General features: G+C 39.0%; 1 protein-coding gene across 1 annotated transcript in view; it reads left to right on the top strand.

Moving 5' to 3' along the window:
- The window catches only part of DOCK3 (dedicator of cytokinesis 3), a 349,841-nt gene that overhangs the window by 155,473 nt on the left and 173,690 nt on the right, over positions 1 to 20,678 (top strand). Inside the window, exons 6-8 of the mRNA XM_068559156.1 lie at positions 5,075 to 5,159; positions 18,203 to 18,244; positions 18,931 to 19,085. Coding sequence (XP_068415257.1) covers positions 5,075 to 5,159; positions 18,203 to 18,244; positions 18,931 to 19,085 — 282 coding nt within the window. The remainder of the gene's footprint in view (positions 1 to 5,074; positions 5,160 to 18,202; positions 18,245 to 18,930; positions 19,086 to 20,678) is intronic.

Genomic DNA, 20,678 nt, shown 5'->3' with positions numbered 1-20,678 from the left:
TTAACCCAGGACTGACACACAGCCTAATTGATCTTTGCCATAGAAAAATACCTAAGTAAGAAATACTTTACTCTTAGAATAATTTATAGGATTTTTCTATTTCTTCTTTAGGTAGAAAGTACAATTTGATTAAAATGTGAACATTTTATAAGCTTTTGTTGAATTAGAATAATGTTTCTATAGATTTCAAGTATCAAATGAAAAAATTGGTATCTTTTTATTGTGAAGTCTCATCATTTAAGACAAATCACCAATAAATGTATACTTTCTAGTTATTCTTTCTCTCCCTCTCTATCAAATTATTTCCCTCCCTCGCTTCTCTTTTGTACCTTCTCTCAGGTTTTCAAAGATCCTAACCTACCCATGTCCCTTTCTTCCTGCTTAGTTTATGTTCCTTACCAAGGGAATTGCTCTTGGAGGAAGCAACACAAGCAGTAGTTTGAGTTATACTATGCAGAGAATACTGCCACCACCACCACCACCCCCGCACCCCCAACCCCAGCGAGTTTCCTCTGAGTAAATTTTTAGCTAGGACTCAGAAAAGTTTATGGTTCAGTACTTTCTCTTTAAGGACATAGTGATATTTTCCAGCTTCAGGATATCTGAAATTAGCAGAAGCTTCCAATGCCTTCTTAGAGTTCTGATATAAGGTGTTGTACCCATCAATCAGTTTCTTGCCATACTTAAGAAGTCTGAGATAACTATGTTTAAACTATGCATGTGTCAGAATTCTTCTCTCAAGTTACCATGTTCAAATGATTAACTTACACACACACACTCATTCTTTGTGCATCTGTTTTGCTCATCAGCGTACCCTGCACTTAGCACAGTGCCTGCACTTGATAGGCACTACATGAATGTATCTAAGTAACAAGGTGGGTTTTTCTTATGCCTGTTGGCTACTCATTCATCAGTCTATGTTTGTTTCCTTCTGGACTGATGTATTGACACAAAATTATTCCTCAAACTATTATGACCAAATTGATTACAATCACTTATAGCCATTAGTATTTAACTTCATGGTTATTAGTAGAAAGGTGGCAGGTATAGTGGAAATATCATGGGTTCAGAGTAAGACAGACCTAGCTTGAGACATGCTCAACTGTACTCCCTTAATAGGCTACTTAGTAACCTCTCTGGGCTTCAGTTTCCTCAATTATAAAATGGGTCTAATACTGTGTACTTCCCATAGTGCTTAGAGGGGATATACATAAAATGCCTATTCCAAGTAAATGTTCAGTAAAAGGTAGCTATTATTAGTTATATCTTCTATTTTATTACTATATAAATATACCATGCTTTCATTAGTATAGTTATATCTATATGCTCTCATAAGTATTAGAAAAGGGCACTGCCCATAGAAAATCTTAGTATCTCTAGCCTTTTTCAACTGATTCTGGGGGAGAACTAGATCTTAAATGCCTTAAAACATCCATCGTATATAATTAATTAGCTTCAAGTTATTTTCTATGTTCTGTGGTTCAGATGAGGAAACCCAGAAGAAAAAGATACAATAGAAAATAGAATAGAATATGGAACCTTCAAAAGACATGTAAAATTCAAAGAATTTGATAGAGATTCACGGTCTTTAGAGTGGTGCACCTAAAAGAATGCAGGAGCAGAAATATGTCTTTTATTCACTGCTGTGTCCCTAAGTTCATCATGAGCCTAGCATAGAGTAGGTGCTAATATTTATTGAATTATTGGAATGAATGAATGAGTGATTAGTGACAAGTGGTGAGAGAAGACTATTTTTGTGAAGACTATTCACCTAAGCAGTTGGTAAGACCATTTTAAAAACTCAGCTCTATACTACATCTGTATGTAGATGTATATGTAGTTGTATGCCTCCTGCTTGTTTAGGAGTCTTTTTTCAGACACAATTCTCTTTAATCACAATCCTTGTACTTTAAGTCATATTTTAGCTAACGATGTAACACATAATGATAACAGCAGAAGCAGTTCACAATGCCTGGCAGTGTACTGAGTGCTTTACATGGATTAATCCTTACAATAGCCTGTGACAGTAGAGAAGACAGTATTGCTTGGTGGGAGAGCCAAGATACAAACTAGGCAATCTGACATCAGAGCCCATGCTCCTAACTACTCTGATGCACTGCCTTCCTTTGCTGTGACAATAAAGAGACTAAGTTGACCATTCCCTGCACTTACTGTTCACTGTTCTTAGAATATGCCATAGGAAGAAATAGCCAGGAACCTCTTTTACAGAGTGAAATTTTAGTGAACATGTGTTGTTTCTCACTGTGCAGCACCTCTGCTTTCTTCCAATGAGGACAGTCCTTCAATTTAGCTTTTGGAAACTACTCTTCCTCCATTGAAGATGATCTTAGTAGAAGGAAATCAGTCTTCGGTTTTATTAGATCTCCTGTTAATCATTTTCTTATTTCCTAAGGTAACGAAATCAAGAAACTAAAAGGTACTGTGTTCTAACAAGTTCTAGGAGAGGGAAAACACTTTGCTCTTGGGAGAATTAGCATGAGGAATATGAACACTTGCTTGACTCAAAACTGCTCTATTTCCTATATCCAGTACCATTTGTGGTACATGACAGATCCTCAGAGAGTGTCTTTGGGGTGAGTGGATGGGTATATGGGTGGATAATTGAATGGACAAGCAGGCTAAGGGTGGCATAGTGCCAAGGTAGAGTTTGCATAGATGCCATTCTCCAGACAAGCCCCATCACTGCGTGTAGTGCACTACTACAGAGCATATACTCTCAACCCTGGCCTTACTGACTTAGAGCCATCTGGATTTTTTCTTAAGCTGTTGTACTGAAAACATCTATTTTGATTGGATTATTTGTACAGTCTTCTTTTTGTTAATTAATTGTAATATTTAGACTACCTCATATATGTTGTGACCATCAGTGGTTAAAGAATATGTTTGAAATTTTATCTCTTCATTTTTGTATTTAAAGAATTTTCAACAGCATGACTACAGAAAATTTGTAAAATATCTTAAATTGATAAATTGCTTAATTTCACTTTCCTTCTACAAATACTAATACCATTTGTGTGATCTTTCCACTGTTTTTCCACATGCATGTAAAAGTATTCTAAATATTTGAGATCAAAACTGCAAAATTGTCTTTCAGATGTAAATTGCTTTTTAAGATGAGAGAGGTGGAAAGGATGTGCTTCAGCTATATCTTGCTCTCCATGATACTACTGCCTTTACATGCTATAAGTATTAGAAGCCAGAGGCCTGAAATTATTTCAGGGAAATTAAGAATAATTAATAAGAGGTGATTGAATGGAGTACTTCTTTGATGTATGAAGACAGGAAATAAAATCTCTTACAGATTTAAGTGCATTAATGTCAGTAATCAGATTTGATGGCATGGTTTTACCATTAAGCTGTGAACTATTGTAGTTAAGGACAACCGTGTATTACTGATCTTCTCATCATGCAAAACTACAAGGGTTTTTTTTTTTCTGCATTTAATACCAAAAAATTGTTTCCTCTTTAAAAACTCATATTTCTCTATTATAGAATAATACAAGTTATAGTAGTAGGTAATAGAAAAATATGGGTTTTTATCCTTTAATAGAAAAATAGGTTTCTCCTTTTTTTTTGCCTGCTAAAAAGTACACATCTAAATTTTAATTCTTAATCATAGTAATCATATTAGTCTGTGTGATTAGTGTGTTCGCTTATAGCTTCTTCATGTAGGTTTGATTCCCCATTTTTATTTTATCAGTCTTATTACCATTTAACCTCTTCATATCGTTTCCTATAAAATAGGGTTAAATTGTAAATAAAATAATTCTGCATTTTGGATGTATATGTGGCTTATTTTAAATAAGTGGGAGTTTTATGTACAGAAAGAGCCTAGGGAATTAGTTTTGCTAGCATATTCTAAATGTAGTTCATAATCTAGGTGAAGAAAAAAATATATACACTTATCCTTCCATCATCTATGGCATACTTTTGCCAGGTGCAATAATTCATAACACTCGTTTTAGAGTAGGGTGGTCACAGAGCAGCTCTGAAACCCTGGTTGAGAGTTATAGGCCCTCTCCTCAGAGAAAATGCATATATGAACATATGCACATACTTTTATACATAGTTACAGGGGTCCACAACCCCTAATTCCACTGACTCCAGATTTAGAGCTGTTGTTCTAGAGAGTGAGAAAGGGCGTAACATGTATTGAATATAAATTATGTATCATATTTGAACCCAAGAGTTCTGCCTGTCCAGAGTTATTTCCACTGTCTCATACTGCCTCCCAATCAACTATTAATCATTGTCACTTATTCCTTCCTGCCCAAGTTATACCAGATCTTCTAAGTATTGTTTTCTTTATTAATCGTGCTCCCTGGTTAAACTTCCATCTAAAGTGTCTTAAGGTATTGGCTAATGTGTGGCGAGGTCTTGACTATAACCCAGTGTCAGTATTAATTAAATTGAAAATGAGATAAAACTCAACCAAAACATACATTTCTTTGAGTTTAATACCTTTAGGAGGTGATTTTTTTTTTTTTTTTTTTTTTTGGCTGTGCCTTGCAGTATCTTCGTTTCCCAGCCAGGGATTGAACCCATGCCCATGGCAGTAAAAGCGCAGAATCCTAACCAGTGGACCTCCTGGAATTCCCAGGAGGTGATTTTTATGTGTTTGACTTTGAATTACAAATCTACTTGGACACTGAATAATTTTTTTTATCCTAATGAAAGTAATGCATGGCTGAGCCTGTGCATACTTGCAGGATGGGGGATATCAAAAAATAAACACAACTTATTAATGATCTAAGAAAATCCATCCTTAGTGAACTCAAGCAATCTGTTATAAATGTGATACTGAATGAATCCTTTTTACCGTCACAGGGGGAACTGCTTGATGACGAAAATTGTCACAGTCTTAAAATTCCTAGCCTCATTTATTTACCTAAAGGTGAACACAGTTAGGTTACTGGATAAAGGCATGTCCCTGCGGAGGCAGTGTCTGAACTTCTGTCCATAAGGTCATGGTTGGCATGGGCTCCCAGGCACATAAAGAGAGATGAGTAGTTTGAGGACATGGCATGCTGAATGTGGTCTTTCTCTTTACTAGGCATTTGGGCCTGGACCTGGTGCCTCGAAAGGACTTTGAAGTAGTGGATGCGGACCAGATTAGTGTCTCAGATCTCTATAAAATGGTAAGAAATATTACACAGGGTAGCTTGCTCCTGCACACTTAATTTTTTTCTCTCTTATTATCCCTAATTACATTATGAAACAATATTGCTAAAATCATTCCTTTGTTTCAATGTATTTAAGGGCTCTTCCTTATCTGGACAGTACCTATCACACTTGCTCTCTAAATGGAATTACTATGTAGGGCTGTTGGACCTACTGTAATGTCTAGCGGTCATTTCTCAGTTGGTTTTGCTGGTGAACAGAGCTCCTTCAGCCTGCAGCAGTTACTAAAATTTTGTCTCTCTCCACCTCTTAAGAAGAGAAGGTAGTTGAAGCTGAAAAGAGCCAGTTATTAATTAATGTAATGATTAACCCTGGAAATAATGTACCAGCATTTCTTTCTTAAAACTTTTTTTATTGAACTATAGTTGATTTACAATGTTGTGTTAGTTTCTGGTGTATAGCAAAGTGATTCAGTTATGTGTGTGTGTGTGTGTGTGTGTGTGTGTGTGTGTGTATTCTTTTTCAGATTCTTTTCCATTAGAGTTTATTACAAGATATTGAATATAGTTCCCTGTGTTATACAGTAGGGCCTTGTTGTTTATCAGTGTACCAGTATTTCTAAGATAAATCCTTAACTGTCTGTTGGTTATTATAAAAGTGTATTGAGTTGACTGATAACCAAGATTACATTTTGCAGAGTGAATGAGAAGAAGTAACTAAAAGGTACAAAATTTTAAAGTAAAACAAATAAACATCAGAAACCTTAGGTGACTATTAAGCTTAGACTAAAGGACTGGGTAAAACCTTACTTTGAGGAGTATATATTCAAGGAGTGTATATTGGTGAGAATTACAAGTTTTAGAAAGAATTACAAATTTCTCTTTAAGAAAATGAAATATTTTTAGGAAACATAGAGGATGCAAAGTATGTTGCCTGGTCAAGAACCGTAGGAAATTTGCCTAAATAATATACAAATAACATATCAATTGCTTCTGTATATTTGCTTATGTATATTTACAAGTATACAAAAGCATTTGTGTTCAGTTGCCTTAACTATGCTCTGTGTGAAGTGATATGTGTGAGATATAGAAATTAAAGATGAACGAGACTTACTCCTTCCTTTAAGAATATCACCATCTATGGCGCAGTGGTTAAGAATCCGCCTGCCAATGCAGGGGACACGGGTTTGAGCCCTGGTCCGGGAAGATCCCACATGCCGTGGAGCAACTAAGCCCGTGTGCCACAACTACTGAGTCTGCGCTCTAGAGCCCGTGAGCCACAACTACTGAGCCCACGTGCCACAACTACTGAAGCCCGCGCACCTAGAGCCTGTGCTCCGCAACAAGAGAAGCCACTGCAATGAGAAGCCCGCGCACCGCAATGAAGAGTAGCCCCCACTCGCCACAACCAGAGAAAGCCCGCACACAGCGATGAAGACCCAACGCAGCCAAAAATAAAAATTAAATTAAAAAAAAAAAAAAAAAAAAAAAAAGAATATCACCATCCAGGGTATTGGCTTCTAACTCTTTCTAGATTATGGAGGATCGATAAAATTTCTCCCCAGGACGATGCAAGTATGATTTTGCATACAAATTTTATACTCAATTTTAGGGAATTGATAGTTGCCTCTGAACCCCATGCATGGTCCCCACGTTTAGAAACTACTCTAGTGGGATCAAATAGACCACAAACAAGAATGTTTATGAGCTGCATGTCATAATTAAGATATACACTGATGCTGTTAGAGGGAGTAGCTGATTTCCTGGGGCTTTAAGAAATCAATGAAAGCTTCCAGAGGCAAGTAATGCTTAAGGTGAGTCTTGAGAGATGCTCAGGGCTTCATCAGGAAGACAAGCCATAAGGAAAGACATTCCAAAATGACACAGAGCATAGGGAAGTAGTAATTCCAGGAAACTATAAGATACTTGGTAACTTTGGCATGTAAGTATGTGTTAGCAATTGGGAGATAAGGCCAAGAAGGAGGCAAGAGCCAGATCACAAAGAGCTTTGTAAGCCCCAAATTGGTAGAACTGCTAGTCTGATAGAACCATGGAGTGACATGATTGGATGTGGGTTTTAAATGCTGAGAGAGTATAAAATGCAGAAGACTGGAATCAGGGAGGAAAGAGGCCACGGAAGTGATTCAGGCAAGAAATAATGGCTAGGCAGCAATAGGAATGGAGAAAAAATGCAATAGAAAATGTAGATGTTAATAAGTAAAAATGATGAATTTTGATGATCAATTAGATATGGAAAGTGAAGGAAGAATGACAGTTTGAAGCTAAGAACTCCTGTGAGAATGGTGGCTTGGAGGATGATATTTTTGGTAAGGATTTTGCATTTTATTCTAAGTGTGACAGAAGGCCTGTGAAGGTATTTGAGCAGGGGAATTACATGATTTGGCTTACATTTTAAAAGGACTCCTCCAGCTGATGTGTGCAGAAGGACTGGAGTGGAGCAAGAATGGAAACAGGGAGCGGTCATTCAAACAAAAGATTTTGATTTCAGTATCTTGAGCTAGATAGAGTTGGAACAGTGGAAGTGGTAAGTTGTTGGATTCTGAATATGAGTTGAAGATAGATCCAGTCAGAGTTGTTGATAGATTGAATAGGTGTGTGTGTATACAAAAAAGAGAAAGGTCAGAGAAGAATGACTCCTATGTTTTGACCTGCCCAACTTTGACCTGGGTGGAAATGGAATAGGAAACACTGTGGGAGAAGTTTTGAGAGTAGAGCAGTGGGGATCAATATTTCTGGGTTTTCCTTTCAAGGTTTAAATGTCTTCTAGACCTCCAGACTAAGATGTTGAAAGTCTGGAGTTCAGAAGTGAAGTTAAGATATAACAATTTTGGAGTCATCAGAGTATATATGGTATTAAAAGCTGTTGGATAAGATGACCACTGCTTTCCACAAACCTCCATACAGTGAAACCCAGTGGTCAGCAGGTCCTACACAGCAATTCCAGACAGCCAAGCATCAACAGCCATTGGAAGAAACCTCCCACATGAAACTTAAAGACCAAAAGAAATACTTATGAAATAAACTTGGAAAAAACAGACAACTCAGTGGAAGAAAATGGTGATTGCTGTCTGCAAAGAGAAATGAGACAGCCAGGAAGCAGAGTGGAGCAATCTAAGAAGCAACCCCAGAAGCTCTAGAAAATTACAATTGAGATAACTGGAATAAACTTGGTATAACTACTGAGACATCTAGACATGGCTAGGAACAAGGAAGTAGGGCAGACAGAGGCTGCCAGTATCAGTCATGCATTGGGAGCAACCATGGCTCACAGTGGCCTGCTCTGCCTAGAATCCCAGCAGCCTTTGCTGCTGTGGACCTCAACAACCCTTGTGGACACTGCAGAACCCCTCAGCTTTTATTACTGGGGACCTCAAAATGGACCCCAGCAGACTGCTCCACAGAGGACCCTAGCATATTTCACCACTGAAGAAACCAGTTATCACCACAGAACCCCTGCAGATTTTGCCATTCAGGTTTTCACCCCACAGGTATCCGCATTCACAGATGCCAGCCACCTGAGTCCCCCAGCTCCCTCCACATCTCTTGACAGAGCACGAGTTATGTAGCAGCCCTGGCCTCTGTGGTTGTGTGCATGTAAGACACCAGTCTAGACCCCTACAGCTGACCCCCACTGCTTTGTGTGTGCTCATGTCTAGCCTCTGCAGCTGTGTACCTGCATGCCACCAGCCTGACTCCCAACACAGGCCTCCACTGCCATGCATACAACCACGGCAAGCCCCTGTAGCCACAGGAGTGTATGCCAACAGCCAAGGCCCCCACAGCTGCTTGTGGCCCATATCCAGCCTTGACTTGTCACTGGCCTGCAACCCTAGGCTCACGTAAAGGTAACCCCTGCAGCTGTGCACCTGCACACTGCCAGCCCAACTCCCATCCCTGCCTCCACTGCCATGCATGTGCTCATGGCTAGCCTCTACAACCTCATGAATATGTGCCAACAGCTAGGGTCCCTGCAGTTGCTCGTCAGTCTGCAGTTGGCACCGGCCCTTTCTGCTAGTCCCAGCCCTTGCTATTATGTGTGTGTCTGCAGCTTCCCCCTCCCACTATGCAGGCACCTGAAGCTGGACCCTGAAGCCATGTGTGTACACACTTCTGACTCTGGCCACCACTGCTGCCTGCCCTGGTCCCTAGCCACTGGACCTGGAAGAGCCACTGAGGACCCCAACATCCCTTGCAGCTACTGTGGACCCTCCACAGCTTTCCCTAAGATTCACAGAATTGTTGATATTGTGGACCTATGTGGCCTCAGCCAATGAGACCTGCACCCTGAGCCCAGAGCTACGATATGCCCTAACCTGGGCACCCTGCACCATTAGACCCAGAGTCATAGCATGCTCTAGCATCCTCACATCCATAGGTGAAGGTCTTTCCTTACCAAAGTCAGTCCATAAAGTCTTGAAGAGATAACGGCTCTTCAAATGTGCAGACAACTATGAAAGGCTACAGGGATCACAAAAAATCAGAGAAACATGACACCACCAAAGGAACACAGTAAATTTTCAGTAACTGACCCTAAAGAAATGGAGATATACAAATTGCCTGACAGAGAATTCAAAGTAGTTATTTTAAAGATGCTCAGAGAGCTACAAGAGAACACCAGTAAACAGTTCAACAAAATCAGGTAAATAAAACAAGACCAAAATGAGAAGTTCAACAAAAACATAGAAAACATAAAAGAGAACCAACGAATTTTGGAGCTGAAGATTACAGTGACTGAACTGAAGAATTCAGTGGAGAGCTTCAATATTAGACTGGACCAAGCAGAAGAAAGAATTAGTGAACTTTGGGACTTCCCTGGTGGTGCAATGGTTAAGAACCCGACTGCCAACGCAGGGGACACGGGTGTGAGCCCTGGTCTAGGAAGTTCCCACGTGCTGCGGAGCAACTAAGCCTGTGTGCCACAACTGCTGAGCCTGTGCTCTAGAGCCCATGAGCCACAACTACTGAGACTGCGTGCCGCAACTACTGAAGCCCACGTGCCTAGAGCCCATGCTCCACAACAAGAGAAGCCACCACAGTGAGAAGCCCGTGTACCACAACGAAGAGCAGCCCCCGCTTGCCACAACTAGAGAAAGCCCGTGTGCAGCAACGAAGACCCAATGCAGCCAAAAAAGATTTAAAAAACCCAAAAAACAAAGAGTACCTGGAATTCCCTGGCGGTCCAGTGGAGCCAAAAAAAAAAAAAAAAGAGAGAGAATTAGTGAACTTAGAGACAGATATATCAGAATTTTCCAGTCAAAGGAGCAAAAAGTAAAAAGAATGAAGAAACGCTATGATATTTAAAGGTTACCATTAAGAGAATCAATCTATACATTATTAGAGAACCAGGAAGAGAAGAGAGCAGAAAGGGGCAGAAAGCTTACTTAAAGTAATGCCTGAGAACTTGCCAAATCTGGGGAGAGAGATTTGAACATCAAGTTCATGAAGCTCATAGGTTCCCAAACAATTTGAACCCACAGAGATGTTCTCCACGACATTATAATAAAACTATCAAAAATCAAAGACAGAGGGCTTCCCTGGTGGCGCAGTGGTTGAGAGTCTGCCTGCTAGTGCAGGGGACATGGGTTCGAGCCCTGGTCCGGGAAGATCCCACATGCCGTGGAGCCATTAGGCCCGTGAGCCACACTTACTGAGCCTGCGCGTCTGGAGCCTGTGCTCCGCAACAAGAGAGGCCGTGATAGTGAGAGGCCCGCGCACCGCGATGAAGAGTGGCCCCCGCTTGCCGCAACTGGAGAAAGTCCTTGCACAGAAACGAAGACCCAACGCAGCCAAAAATAAATAAGTAAATAAATAAAAAATAAAAATAAAGGAATTCCTTTAAAAAAAAAAAAGTAAAACAAATATCCTTCTTTAAAAAAAAAAAAATCAAAGACAGAGAAAAATACCATATGATATCACTTATATGTGGAATCTAAAAAAATGATACAAGTTAACTTATTTACAAAACAGAAATAGACTGACAAACATAGAAAACAAACTTATGGTTACCAAAGGGGAAAGGGGGGGAGGTAAATTAGAAGTTTGGGATTAACAGATACACACTACTATATATAAAAACAAACAAGCAGCAATGAGACCCAACGCTGCCAAAAATAAAATAAATAAAATAAATTTTAAAAAAACCATGAAGATATAAAACACTTAAGTATATAGTCAAATTCAGAATACTCCAATACTGTAATATGGTGGTATATTACTCTAGTATAAAGGTGAAAAGACAGAAAAGTTAAAAATAACTATAATTACAATAATTTGTTAATGGATACACAGTATAAAAAGATGTAACTGTGATATCAAAAACATAAAGTGGTGGGAAGTGAGTAAAAGGGTAGAGATTTTGTATGGGATTGAAGTTAAGTTGTAATAGCTTTATCTATAAGATGTTTTATGTAAGTCTCACGTAACCAGAAAGCAAAAACCTGCGGTAGATACATACAAGATAAAGAGAAGTGAATCAAAGCACACTACTATGGAAAATCATCAGTTCACAAAGAAAGACAGCAAGAGAAGAGGAAAGGAACTACAAAATGAGCTAGAAAACAATTTTTAAAATAGCAATAGAAATTTCTTACCTATCTATAATTACTTTACTTAAATGTAAATGGATTAAATTCTCAATCAAAAGACATAGAGCGGCCAAATGGATTTAAAAAAAAAAAAACCAAGAATATTCTCTTTATTAACAGACTTACTTCAGTGTTGAGAACATGCATAGGCTGAAAGCAAGAAACAGAAAAAGATAATCCATCCAAATGGCAACCAAAAGATGGCAGCAGTAGCTATTCTTATGTCAGACAAAATAGGCTATTTTTTAAAAATAAATAAATTTATTTATTTATTTATTTTTGGCTGTGTTGGGTCTTCATTGCTGTGCACGGGCTTTCTCTAGTTGCGGCGAGTGGGGGCTACTCTTCGTTGTGGTGCATGGGCTTCTCATTGTGGTGGCTTCTTTTTGTTGTGGAGCATGGGCTCTAGGCACGTGGGCTTCAGTAGCTGTGGCACGTGGGCTCAGGAGTTGTGGCTCACCGGCTGTAGAGCGCAGGCTCAGTAGTTGTGGCGCATGGGCTTAGTTGCTCTGTGGCATGTGGGATCTTCCCGGACCAGGGCTCAAACCCATGTCCCCTGCATAAGCAGGCGGATTCTTAACCCCTGCGCCACAAAGGAAGTCCCAAAATAGGCTTTAATTAAAAAACTGTAACAAGAAACAAAGAAGGTGATTATATAATGATAGAGGGGTCATTCATCAAGAGCATATAACAACTGTAAATATATATGCACCCAACTTCAGAGCACCTGAATCTATAGAGCAAATATTAACAGAACTGAAGCGAGAAATAGACAAGAATACAACAATATTAGATTCTTTAGTACCCCACTTTCAACAAGTGATAGATCATTCAGACAGAAAATCAATGAGGACACGTTGGACTTGAACTACACTTAGTACCAAATGGACCTAACAGTCATATTTGGAATATTAAGAATATTCTGTCCAATAGCAGCAGGATACACATTCTTCTCAAGTGCACATGGAACAATCTCCAGAATAGATCACATGTTAGGCCACAAAATAAGTCTTAAATATAAGAAGATAGAAATCATATGAAATATCTTTTCTGACTACAGTGATTTGAAACTAGAATTCAATAACAGGAAGAAAACTGGAAAATCCACAAATATGTTGCAGTTAAGCAACAAAATCCTGAACAACCAATGAGTCAAAGAAGAAATCAAAAGGGAAATTTAAAAATATGTCCTGAGACAAGCAAAAATGGAAACACAACATGCTAAAACTTAGGGATGCAGTGAAAGCAAATCTAAGAGGAAAGTTTATAGTGAAAAATGCCTCCGTTAAGAAAAAAAGATCTCAAATAACCGAACTTTATACTTCGTAGAACTAGGAAAAGAACAAACTATTCCCAAAGTCAGCAGAAGGAAGGAGGTAACAAAGATCAGGGCAAAAATAAATGGAATAAAGAACAGAAAAACAATAGAAAAGATCAATGAAGCTAAGAGTTGGGTTTTTTTTTTGAAAAGACTAGTTGGCAAATATTTAGCTAGATTTAGCAAGAAAAAAGAGAAGTCAAGTAAATAAAATTATAAATGAAAGAAGAGACAGCTGATAAACAGAAATACAAATGATCGTAAGAGACTGCTATGAACAATTATATGCCAACAAATTGGACACCCTAAATAGAAACATACAACCTACCAAGACTAAATTATGAAGAAGTAGGAAAACTGAACAGACCAGTAACAAGTAAGTAGATTGAATCAGTAATCAAAAACTTCCTAACAAAGAAAAGCCCAGGATCAGATGGCTTCATGGGTGAATTTTATCAAACATTTAAGAAGAATGAATGCCAATCCTTCTGAAACTCTAACAAAAATTTTGAATAGGAGGAAGCACTCTTCAAACTTATTTTACAAGGCTGTCATTACCCTGATACCAAAGCCAGATAAGGACACTCCGAGAAAAGAAGGCCAATATCCCAGATGAATGTAGATACAAAAATTCTCAACAAAATGCTAGCAAACCAAATTCAACAGCACATTAACAGCACATGATCAAGTGGGATTTATTTCAGGAATGCAAGAATGGTTCAGCATCTGCAAATCAATCAATGTGGATAAAAATCGTATGATCAAAACCTATAATGGAAAAGAATCTGTAAAACATTATATATATACATATATGTGTGTGTGTGTGTGTGTATATATATATATATAAACTGACTCACTTTGCTATATGCCTGAAACCAACACAACATTGTGAATCAACTGTAGTTCAATTAAAAAATCATAAGATCATCTCAGTAGATGCAGAAAGAGCAATTGACAAAATTTCAACATCCTTTATAATAAAAACTCTCAAGAAAGTGGGCATAGAAGAAGCACACCTCAATATAATGAAGCCATATATGAGAAGCCCACAGCTAACATCATACTCAACAATGAAAGGTTGAAAGCTTTTTCTCTAAGATCAAGAACAAGACAAGGGTGCCCACTCTCACCATTCCTATTCAACATAGTACTGGAGGGACTTCCCTGGTGGCACCATGGTTAAGAATCCACCTGCCAGTGGGTTCGATCCCTGGCCCGGGAAGGTCCCATGTGCTGCAGAGCAATTAAGCCCATGCGCCACAACTACTGAACCTGCACTCTAGAGCCCGTGAGCCACAGCTACTCAGCCTGCGTGCCACAACTACTGAAGCCCATGCGCCCTAGAGCCCATGCACTGCAACTACTGAGCCCACGTGCTGCAACTACTAAAGTCCACGTGCCTAGAGCCCATGGTCCGCAACAAGAGAAGCCACCACAATGAGAAGCCCGTGCACCGCAATGAAGAGTAGCCCCCGCTCGCCACAACTGGAGAAAGCCCGCACACAGCAACAAACACCCAACGCAGCCAGAAAAACCAACAACAACAACAAAAAACCAAAAAAACCCCATAGTACTGGAAGCCCTAGGCAGAACAATAGAGCAGTTAGGCAAGAAGAAGAAAGAAAAGGCATCCAAATGGGAAAGAAAGAAAGAAACTGTCACTACTTGCAGATGACATGATCTTATACATAGAAAATTTTGAAGACGCCACCAAAAAACTGTTAGAATAAAAAAATTCAATAAAGTTTCAGGATACAAAATCAACATACATAAATCAATTACAAAAATCAGAATACCCTATGAACTATCTGAAAAAAAAATAAAGCAAACAATCCTATTTACAATAGCATCAAAAACAATAAAATACTTAGGAATAACTTTCACTAAGGAAGTAAAGGATCTGTATACTGAAAACTGTAAGATATTAATGAAATTAAAGAAGACAAAAATAAATGGAAAGATATCCCATGCTCAAGAATTGGAAGAGTTAATATTGTTAAAATATCCAGCCTACCCAAAGCCATCTATAGATTCAACGCAATCCCTATAAAAATTCCAGTGGTGTTTTCCACAGAAATAGAAAAACTAATCCTAAAATTTGTATGGAACCACAATGGACTCTGAATAGCCAAAGCAATCTTGAGAAGGAAAAAAGCCTGGAAGCATCACACTTCCTGATTTTGAACTATATTATAAATCTGTAGTAATTCAAAACAGTGAATGTTGTACTGGCATAAAAACAGACACGTAGACCAATGGGACAGAATCAAAAGCCCAGTAATAAACCCACACATATACAGTCAAGTAATATTTTAACAAGGGAACCAGTAATATTCACTGGGGAAAGGATAGTCTCTTCAATAAATGTTGGGAAAAAAAAAATAATAAATAAATAAATAAATAAATGTTGGGAAAACTGGATATGCAGAAGAACGAAACTGTACTCCTGTTTTATGCCACGCACAAATATTAACTCCAAATGGATTAAGGACTTAAATGTTAGACCTGAAACCGTAAATCTCCTATAAGGAAACATAAGGGAAAAGCTGCTTGATGTTGGTGTTGGCAGTGATCTTTTGGATATGACGTCAAGAGCACAAGCAACAAAAGCAAAAATCAGCAAGTGGGACTATATCAAACAGAAAAGTTTCTGTACAGCAAAATATACAAGCAACAAAATGAAAATTCAACCTGCAGAATAGGAGAAAATGTTTGCAAACCTTATATATGATAAAGGGTTAATATCCAAAATATGTAAGGAACTCTTAAAACTGAGTAGCAAAAAATCAATTATTCTGAGTTTTTAAATGAGAAAAAGATGTGACTTTTTTCCAAAGAAGTCATACATACATGAAAAGGTGTTTGATAATCACTAATCATCAGGGAAATGCAAATCAAAACCACAATGACATGCAACCTCACACCTGTTAGGTATTACTTCACACCTATTTGCTTATCATTAAATAAATGCTCGCAAGGATATGGAGAAAAGAGAACTCTTATGCACTTTTGGTGGAAATGTACATTTGTACATTCCAAAATGCCAGTTCTGATGCCATTCTCTGGCTACCCATGTGGGGTGCTTTCAGACTAGGTTGAAGAGTTCTCCCCCAATTTTTTTTTTAAATTTATTTTTTTGATTGCGTTGGATCTTCTTTGCTGCCCGCAGGCTTTCTCTAGTTGCAGCGAGCGAGGGCTACTCTTCGTTGCGGTGCACGGGCTTCTCAGCGGGGGCTACTCTTCATTGCGGTGCACGGGCTTCTCATTGCGGTGGCTTCTCTTGTTGCAGAACACAGGCTCTAGGCGCACGGGCTTCAGTAGTTGCAGCACGCTGGCTCAGTAGTTGTGGCTCTCGGGCTCTAGAGCTCAGGCTCAGTAGTTGTGGCACACAGGCTTAGTTGCTCCGCAGAACGTAGGATCTTCCTGGACCAGGGATCGAACCCGTGTCCCCTGCATTGCCATGCGGATTCATAACCACTGCGCCAGCAGGGAGGACCCAAGTTCTCCCCAAATTTGATGCCTCTGAAGTCTAGAATGATGTCTTTTATTGTCAACCGGGATGATTTACACTGAAATTAGCTGTAAACTCCCATATATAGTTATAATTGAACATTAACGTTTATGATTGGTAGTCATTTTTAAGAGTTAGTCAGTAAATTCACTTGAGAAGAATGCCTTAGTGTAGCCCCTAAAAATAAAACAATGGAAAGAATCGTAGGCCAGTAACCTTCCCAGTGGGATATGGGTCAGTAAACCATAGAAAGCTTGCTTTTTTTTTTTTTTTGAAAGCCTGATTTTTTTAAAGCTTTTTTTTTTGTGAACTATTTTATATATGAAGTTTTCTGTTGTACATAAGCCTTCTATGTGATGGTTTCCCCAGCTGGTGGAGACCTGTTTTAATTATATTTAATATGTATCATGGGAACATATATTCCCATGGATGAACATTAATAGTCAATAATAATTAGCTAATATAGCTAATAATGCACATGAATATTTAATAATTAACTAATATAGCTAGTGAGATGCATTTAAATTAATATTTAATTGTACTTCAGTTTTATTTAGGGTTAAATGTGAATACTTGTTAAAAGAATGAAACCATTCTACTCAGCAACCAGTCTTATTAGCCATGTGATGTGGAACAGTTCACCAAATGAGAGCTGTCTCACAACCTGTAGGGGTCAAAAGGAGGCAGGATAGAAACTCTCATTTTCATGTCTCCTAAGACCAGGGACTTGAAGAATGGTGAACACACCTTTCTTCCTGGCCGGGGTTTACTTCTAAATGTGACTGACTTTTCTTTAATAACTAATTATAAAAATAGAACAGCAATAATAATAAGAATACTAATTATAGATAACAATGATCAACCACTTACAGTGTGTACTATGCTGGGTTAATCTGCACAAAACCCTATGAAGTTCAGCATGAAATGTTATCCTCACTTTACAGATGAGGAAAGTGAGAGTCAAGGTTTAAAATTTTGCACTTAGGTCCCTAACTACTATGTCTTGCTGCTTCCCATTATGTTGTTTGAACCTTGCATTAACCTTGTGAGGAAGACAACAAAAACTTGTATTTCATTTTTATAGTTGAGGGAAAATGTCCCTTGGAGAGAGTAAGCAATTTGTCTGGAGTTTCACAACCCATTTGCATGCAGCTGGGATTGGAATCTGCTTCTTCTAACTTTAGCCAGCAGCAAAGGAACAGCATGGAGAGATGTTTGGGAAGGAGCCACTTGTGGTTAAAGGCTATACCTTCTCCAGTGTGGAGAGCCTGAGGAAGCTGTGTCACGCAGTGCAGGATGTGATACATTGTGTGGAGAGGACAGTGGCAAAGCAAAAATCCAGTAGCAAGCACCCACTTGTGACTTGGCTGGTACTCTAAGGTAGAAAGGCCTGGGTTTGAATCCAGACTTTGCCACCTTCTTGCTGTGTGGGACCTTCAGCATTTCACTTCCTTACACTAAACCTTAGTTGGCTCTGTCAAATACAAATAACATTTGTCTAACAAGGTTATTAGAATTAAATGAGATCATATATGTAAAATATATATCAGAATGCCTAGCGTATAGAAGGTTCCTGGTAAAAGTTAGTTTTCTTCCCAATTGATTGAGTTTTTCTTTCTTTCCATAGCATTTATCTAGCCGGCAGAGCGTACAGCAAAGCACATCTCAGGTAAGCAACTTAACCAGGCCTCCCTATCTTTTCCCTCAATTCTTTCTTTTATGTGATTATAAAATAGGGATGCACCAAGAAATTACTGACTTCTTTTTTTTCTTTTTGATAATCTTTTATTTTTATTTATTTATTTATTTTTACCACTGACTTCTTGATTGTGACCTAAGGAGCCCTGACCTCCAAGCGGACTTGGCTACTCTCCACTCCTCTGTGCAAATTTACACAAGCACAGTTGAAACAGAGTAGACCGAGAGACTAAAATGAATCAGTCTGAGAAAATAAAAATGGTATTTAGAATGGTAACTATTACTATCTAACAGTATAAACCAAGTGCATCAGGGTCATGACAGCATCTCCAAGAAGTGACTTTGAAAATGGTTCTCTGGAGAATTTAGATGTTTGTGACCTGGTGGAGATTTTGAGTTCACTTATAAGTTGGAATTACTGTTCCCATATCTCCTTCACTCTGTTTACTTTTCCCAGCTGCATATTTGCCTACCTCAAATCAAGCATATTGATGCAACATCTGCTACTAGCAAAGAAAACACTTTCAATCTCCCTTTCTCTTAAATGATCCCCTTCAGCAGTATGAGGAGTTAGTCATTTAGTTTTAATTTTACTTATGATCAATATAATGAGTAACTACAATATTAGCAATCACTGTTTTTTGCCTTCCTCATTAGGTAGATACAATGCGCCCACGACATGGGGAAACCTGTCGGATACCAGTGCCACATCACTTCTTCCTCAGTCTGAAGAGTTTCACCTACAATACCATTGGGGAAGATACCGATGTCTTCTTTTCCTTATATGATATGAGAGAAGGCAAGCAGATCAGGTAAAAGTTATTAGAAGCTCTGGTGAGGTTGAGACTCTGTATTAGAATGGTGTGTCCTAGATCGTAGGCATCTCTGGACTTCAGAGAAGATAGATGCACGGAGGAGGCAAAACAAGATAAAGTAACCTCCTCTTATTTAGCTGAGAGTTTTGCTTCAAATCCCAGTGTACCCTGAAGTCACATGTGGCCTCTTTTGTCCCTGTGCCTATTTCCACATGGAAGCTCAAAACTCAGTCTTGGCCATCACCACCTCAGGGAAAGCAAAGGATGCATCTATTCAATGCCAGAGGAAACACATAGGAGAAACAGAGAACAAAGCAAATTCAGCAAAGCGACCCAGCTCTTGAATGCAGGAAGCCCTGGGCTCTGCTTTCCTGCATGTGGGATAGAGAGGGCTCACAAGGAAATAGGCTAATGTTGTCCTGTTTGAGGGCAGCCCCAGCCCTCATTGTCCGCCTAGCCCTGTAAAAGGAAGAGCATATTCTGGACAAAAGGGAAAGTTGGCCTGACTCTATCATTCCTCTTTAACTTGGATTGGAGGAGAAACCACAGAAAGGGGCTGACATGCAGTAGACTGTGTGTCTTGAAAGAGCAATGAGACCCTTAAGCATGAGCAACTGCAGTAGTGTTTTTCCCCTTGAAAGGGAGGGAGAAATCAAGGAGACATTCTAGGCTTCTCTTCCTCTAGATGTCAGCAAGGCTCTAAAAGGGTGAGAAGACCTTTGTAGCCAACTTGGAATTTTAGGGAGCCCTGACTTTTCTCTGTGATTGTCTTCTAGGTGGGGCAGAGAGAAAATAAATCTTGGGATACTTTTATGTTGCATGGGAACTTTCTGTGTTAAGACTGCTTTATGGGTTGTTGTTGTTGTTTTACTTAAGATTTGAAAATAACTTTTACTTTTCCAATTGCGTGCTACATGTGGGAAGATTTTAAATGGAAGTTATAACAGAGTACAAAAAGAAAGCAGTTAATTTGTATGTTCCACAGTGCCTCTAGTCTTGACTATCCCACCCTGCTCCCCCCAAAATTAAAGCACTGTGCTTCACTTTGGCATAGGAGTAAAATGATATACTCACTGATGAGGGCATGTGGGTTTTCCTTGTCACCAGTGGCTCCCAGTATGTGCTTCTAGGAAAGCTGTGGCGGTGAAGGCAACTACAGCTGCTGCACATAGGCAAGACTATAGGCCAGGGCTGCATGAATGTAGATTCTGACTGCTCTTGTTTTTCTACTAGGCCAGAGGTTTGTAAACTTTCTTATTTAACATTTGTGTGTGGAAGAGTCCTTTTTCTTCAAGCTAAATTTTATAAGAAAGTTCAATAAATGAAACAGATAAAATAGAACTACTCTGCTGATGAAAGGGGAAGTAACAGGAATCTCACAATGTCCCTGCCCCTACCTAGTAAGTACCCTGTGGAACCACTGAAAGTACATGGGTTACAGTTTGAAAACCAGAGCACACTGTTTTGTCATCTTTGAGTGCCAGGGACTCTGTCTTCTCTCTCCATGATCCTAGCACCACACACAGTGCCTGTGCCCAGTACATTCTTTATCGGACTTACTGCACAGAGAAGATGCAAGCCCAGTACAGG

Source organism: Eschrichtius robustus, chromosome 12, assembly GCF_028021215.1.
Source record: "Eschrichtius robustus isolate mEscRob2 chromosome 12, mEscRob2.pri, whole genome shotgun sequence".
NCBI classification, from domain to species: Eukaryota; Metazoa; Chordata; class Mammalia; order Artiodactyla; family Eschrichtiidae; genus Eschrichtius; species Eschrichtius robustus.
This window is presented reverse-complemented; position numbering and strand designations above follow the sequence as displayed.